The 5,698-nt window shown below is 39.9% G+C and overlaps 1 protein-coding gene across 1 annotated transcript in view; it reads right to left on the minus strand.

Annotated features, from left to right (window-relative positions):
- Window positions 1–332: 332 nt before the first annotated feature.
- Window positions 333–5,698, minus strand: part of DAAM (disheveled-associated activator of morphogenesis-like protein) — a 55,367-nt gene continuing 50,001 nt past the window's right edge. Inside the window, exons 15-22 of the mRNA XM_013306434.1 lie at window positions 5,477–5,696; window positions 4,956–5,095; window positions 4,674–4,835; window positions 4,143–4,322; window positions 3,692–3,815; window positions 2,951–3,211; window positions 2,593–2,775; window positions 333–1,995 (exon numbers count right to left, since the gene is read on the minus strand). Coding sequence (XP_013161888.1) covers window positions 1,693–1,995; window positions 2,593–2,775; window positions 2,951–3,211; window positions 3,692–3,815; window positions 4,143–4,322; window positions 4,674–4,835; window positions 4,956–5,095; window positions 5,477–5,696 — 1,573 coding nt within the window. The 3' untranslated portion in view covers window positions 333–1,692. The remainder of the gene's footprint in view (window positions 1,996–2,592; window positions 2,776–2,950; window positions 3,212–3,691; window positions 3,816–4,142; window positions 4,323–4,673; window positions 4,836–4,955; window positions 5,096–5,476; window positions 5,697–5,698) is intronic.

The following is a 5,698-nucleotide window of genomic DNA, read 5'->3' on the forward strand; positions in this document are numbered from 1 at the left end:
GACATGCGAAACGTAGTTGCGGGCGAAAGCTAGTATTAAATTAAAAGATAGTTTGATTTAAAGGATTTTATTTTAAATAGGTTCTATTAATTACATTATTTTTATAATATACTATAGGCTTAGGCAATACTGAACAAAACAATAGAATTTTTTACATTTTTAAACGTTCCATAATTACGTCAAATTAATAAATTATTATATTTGTTACAGCATTTCGGTAACACATCGAATTAAATTTATATATACAATTAGTTAAAGGAAAATCAATATTAAACACAAGGTGATAAGGTTCAAATTAATTTGATACAAATCATTTTTATAAAAAACTGGTCATGTAAATATATCCAAAAATTACACTTACGTTTTTCAATTGGGTTTTGAATCGTTCAGATTCACGATGACGTCACACTTTCGTCTTAATACTTTTACGCAAAAAGCTTGGATATTGGAGCCAATATTTGTTCCAATATTGGAAGACTTTGAACGGAAAAGAATCGATTAAAAAAAATAATTACTCGATTGAACTATAGTTTTATTTAGATTTTATAAGATGGGAACTTTCGATCTTTTTTTAATTATTTCCTATCGAATACTTAATACTGGGACCACGAAATATTACGTTAATTTTTTTTTATAATAATTTCAACTCAGATATGTTCCACACAGAGCCTAAACTACTTACATCGGTGCGTTACAAAGTACAAAAATCAGTGTAAAACGTACAAATAAAAAATCAAGGTCATATTTCCCTCGATAGATGGCGTTGTTATTTATATATTAAAATACTAAATTTTCTTCTGTAAATTGGTTCATGTTTACTCTAATTAGTCCTTTTGCAAATATCTTTATAAAGAGCTTTTTAAAGTCTAACTAAATTGATCAGAATTTATTTCTCGAATATTCTACGAAAAGGTAATCATTAAAATTTGTTAATATTGTTTTATGGCCATTAAATTATATAACATGATATTTAAATCGATACGTATTTTCTAATTTATCAAATATCTGAGCATTTCCCGCGGCATTATGAATCTTATGGGCAAAGATTTAAAGTGCAAATTTTATTAAACCCCAGTCTTCTATTCAGTCAATTATATATGTTAAAATTAGGCGAAATATTAATACAAAATGTAAACTGCAAACTATTCGTTGTTTATAACACAACATGTATTGATCAATTTCCATATTTTTTTTTAAATATATGTAGTACAAAAAAAAGAAACACCCAAATTACGAAATTCAATTTTATATAACATATTTCAATATTTATCTATTTTTATTACCTTTTAATATTAAATAATCATCCTTGGAATTTATCTCCATCTTGAGAAATCCGGGAAGATCACATCAAATCCAACCTTTCAGTCAAATTATATTCTAACGCTTAACAAATAGAGTTCAAAATCAGATAACACTGACTAATGTCATATAAGATTTTTTTATATACGAATAGATTTACTTAACAGGAGTTATGACGATGGAATCCAAATGGCCTTGAAACCAAATTTATCTCAAATTTCTGGCTAAACTTGGTATTTGAGGATAGCGTCATCTACCTCTGTCTGTCAACAACCATCAGACCCTAAACATCACAAATGACACGTCTATAAACTGGAAAATATCACTTTTTGACTAATAACGTTCCCGATTCACTCGGTATACAAGAAATTCCCGATTCAATTCCGTATCGGATCAATTTTTCTGTCTCTCTCTAGAATCTTCTCTGCAAACACCTCGGGGAGGGGAATCTCTTCCCTTGTGTGCTTTCGATGTCTTTCTGGACCTCTTGAACTTGGCTACATCATCACCGAAGACATCACCAGTTCTTAATGCGGAGATGAGATCATCAAACTCTCCCTTCTGTCCGTTGGTGAGTGTACCGTCTCGTGAGTCACCATTATGTCCGTTACAGTCAGAGTTCCCTTTGCCGAGGGACTTGCCAACTGAACTTAACAAACTGGACGCCTGCTTGCGTTCCATCGTTCGCTTCTTCAACTGTTAACAAGGAAATTATTAAATTATTAAGAGAAAACATCATCATGGGTAGTACCGGCGTTAGGATAGGGCGGGATAGGCGGTCCGCCCAGGGCGATGGAGAGAAAGGGGCGCTATATAGTGTGTTCACGAACAACTCCGCCCCCCCCCAAATCATGGTAAAAAGGAGTGGTTCTGTAACATTCTTGGCCATGGCACTGATCATAGTAACGTTAGTAACATTCTATTACATTAATTAGTTTCAATAAAGAATGTGTTTATAATCTAGATTTTTTAAAATATGCTAGTTAAGACTTGGATTACAGATATAAAGAAAAATTTGCGACATAAACGGTTGTATCTTTTGATTGGGTTGGTTTAGAAGTTTTATTTTTTCACAGCAGCTAGCGACCGCAGACCTGAACATTTGATATAAATTCTAGCTTTATACCTTTACGCGTTTTTGAGAAAAAGGGCCTCGACAGACAGACTGACGGACAATAAAGTGATCCTATAAGGGTTCCGTTTTTTTCCTATGAGGTACGGAACCCTAAAAGTCGTCACAATATGTCAGTAATTTGTTATCGTGTATGTGTATGTGTGTATGTATGTCCCGACCTCCTGCTCGTGCCGCGTCCTGCGCTCCTCATCATCACGGCGACGTCGTGCAGCATCACACTCAGCGCGCGCCTCCGCCAGCTGCGCGAGGAATGCATCCAGCGCACCGAACAGCTGCTCCGGAGACGCGCTCGCCTCCTCGCCGAATGCGTGCGCGCACGCCTCCAGCCGGCTCTTCATGTCCTACAGCACATTCATACGTATGTTACATATCACATGTAACATGTTACATGTTACACACCCCTCTTCTCGGAATAAGGGAGAATGCCAACAAGAATAGATTGCATGATAATGTTTTCTTTGAATTTGCTTGAAGAATATTATAAAATAAAAATATATTAAGTGATTCTGGATTTACCTGGAAGAGGTCTTCTAGTTGTGTGAAGGCGCAGACGGCGTGGGCGTGGAAGTCTCTCATGACGGGTACGAAGGCGTCGTTGGGGTCTGTGGGCGCGGTGGGCGCGGTGGGCGCGCGTGCCGCGTGGTACTCCAGCTCGCGGGCCACCTCGCGCAGTCCAGTGCGCAGCGCGCCCACGTCCCGCTCGAGCTGCTCCACGCACACCTTGGCGGCCGCGCGCACATGCGGCACGTCCTCCTCCAGCAGCAACACGTCACGGAACTGTACATCACAACGCAACGTCTTCATTAAACAGTAACTTAAATCTTACTACTCGTAATATTATAAATACGAATGTTTAGATCGATGGATGTTTGTTTGTAAGTATTTTCAGAACAGCTGAATGGATTTTAATGAAATTTTGTATACATATAGAATAAAGTCTGAATGAAAGCATAGGCTAATCATTATGTTTTTTTAATTCCGCGCGAACGGAGTCGCGGGCGACATCTAGTAGATAACATTTTTAGGTCCTTCGAGAACAAAGCGACTTAAATCGTGGAAACTAATATTGAATGGTTCTATCGCGTATCTCCGTAAGTACAACATTGAATTCGTGATTCAAGTCATTTCTTCTGTTTACAAAAATAATAACAAGATGTCAACTTTATTCAATATCTGTCTGTCAATTTGTCTTCTACCTAATAAGTTCTATAGAATATAAATGCGAATAATTCTGAGTACACTAAGAGATATACAGACCTGCGTCTCTAGTAGTTCCACGAGGAAGTGCAGCAGCGTGGTGCTGCGGCTGACGCTGGACTTGGTGTCAGCCAGCTTGTTGAGAGACGAGAGACGGAAGCCAGACGCGTTGCCGCGCGCACCCCTGTACACAATATACCGGTAACCAATACGTACAATAATTTAACGCTTCATAATTGATACAAAATTCAAAGAACCAGTGATAAATTCTTAATCAGATTTGGATCTCTTGAAAAGGAAAGGAAAAAGGGAAGCGGATTTGATAGAGGAGGGGACGCTTAGGTAGCGGAACTATCTTTATGTGCGTCCCCTTCTTTGATTGAAGGTCGGTAACGCATCTGTCATTGCAAATGTATATTGGGCAGCGCTCAATTGTTTGTTTGCGAATTATAAAACAAAAAAAAACTTTGACATGTGTTTTTGTTAAGTAATATTATCAATACAAACTCACCTGTTCATGTAATTGCCGAGCGCGAGCACGATCTCCAGCAGCGCGCGCAGACGACGCGAGCGCGTCATGTCGCGTGCGGCGCGCAGCACGACTGACGCGCGACTGGTCGCCTCCGCCGCCGCGCCTGAGAACTTCTTCTTGAACAACAGCGTGCGGACACGCTGGGAGTAGTGGGGGATCCTGCAAAACACACAAACAAGAATTTTAAAACAAAAAAATCACCAAACCATATTTCCTACTCTCCACACTCGTATTAAGGAATATTGTTTCAATAATTAGTTTCCCTTTAAAAGTTAGTATTAGCTTTGCTATTCCGATTATTAGCCTTTAGGTGGCACGCGGCTCGCCTGTCACCGTTATGGATAGTAAAATAAATAGAGAGCCTGCAAGAAAAAATAAAAGTCTGACTTTTGCGTTTTGTCTATTTTTTTATGGCAGGCGCAAAAAATATTGTGCGCATTTTGCATTGCTTCCAACAATTACCTGGTTTAATATTAACAAAGTAGTACTAAAAAGCTTGGAATTACTCACTTGGATATCTCGTATAAGAATCTGTCGGCGCGCGCCATGCTGTCCAGCTCGTCCTGGTGCTCCTCCAGCAGCGCCGCCTCCTCCGCGCTGGGCGTGAACTTCAGCAGCTGCTCCACCATGTCGATCGGAAGCTGCTCATCCTTGTCCATCTTCAAGATAGCTCTACGAGTTACAAAGAAGACATAAGATGAGAACATACACATGAGTTGAATCACAAAGTCTTAAGTTACTAAAGCCTATAATTTGGACGCGAGTACACTAACAAATAAGTGGTTCACTTACCGACAAATCTCTTCGTCAGACATCTTAAGCTTGGAGAGAAGTATGGTGCAGTTCTGCGCGCGTCGACCATCGATCACCGTCAGTATCTTGGTGCGAGGCTTAGCTCCTAGTTGTCTCAAATCCTCCACTGATCCCTCGTTCTGAAATTATAACGATAAAAACTAAAATAAATACATTAATACTAGCTTCCAATCAAGAGGGATAGACACCTAAATAATAGCAATTTTGTACCACTTTTAAAGTTAGGGATAACAGAACGAAAAAAAAAGGGCTACAATAGTCCCGCACACGTCAGCTGCGTCGCGTCAAAATTAGTCTAACCGTTCCGGAAATTACCTGGAACAAACGCGGCTTGCGGACAGACAGAGACAAATTGGTTTTTTGATATTGGTGAAGAAAGTACATCCCGTACACGAAATATGTTTTTTTTTATATTTCTATATGTAAATACTGACACACAAAATTTATTAAACGTATAGAAAGAATGAAGGTTTTGTTATAAGATAGTAAAAAATAGCCACCTGCACGCCATTCTTCTGGTAAGCGCAGAACATCTTGTCGATGGAGTGCAGGTCAATGGCGGTGTAGAGGCGCGAGTCGTCCAGCTCCTGCCAGATGGTGCCGTGCAGCTTGGCGTCGGGCAGCTTGCTCCAGTTGAAGCTCTTGAGCGGGTTGCCGGGCGCGGGCACGTGCTTCCTCTGGCGGGGCGTGGGCAGGGGCGCGGCGGGGAGGTGCGCGGCGGG

This window comes from Papilio xuthus, unplaced genomic scaffold (genome assembly GCF_000836235.2).
Source record: "Papilio xuthus unplaced genomic scaffold, Pxut_1.1 DF828177.1, whole genome shotgun sequence".
NCBI classification, from domain to species: domain Eukaryota; kingdom Metazoa; phylum Arthropoda; class Insecta; order Lepidoptera; family Papilionidae; genus Papilio; species Papilio xuthus.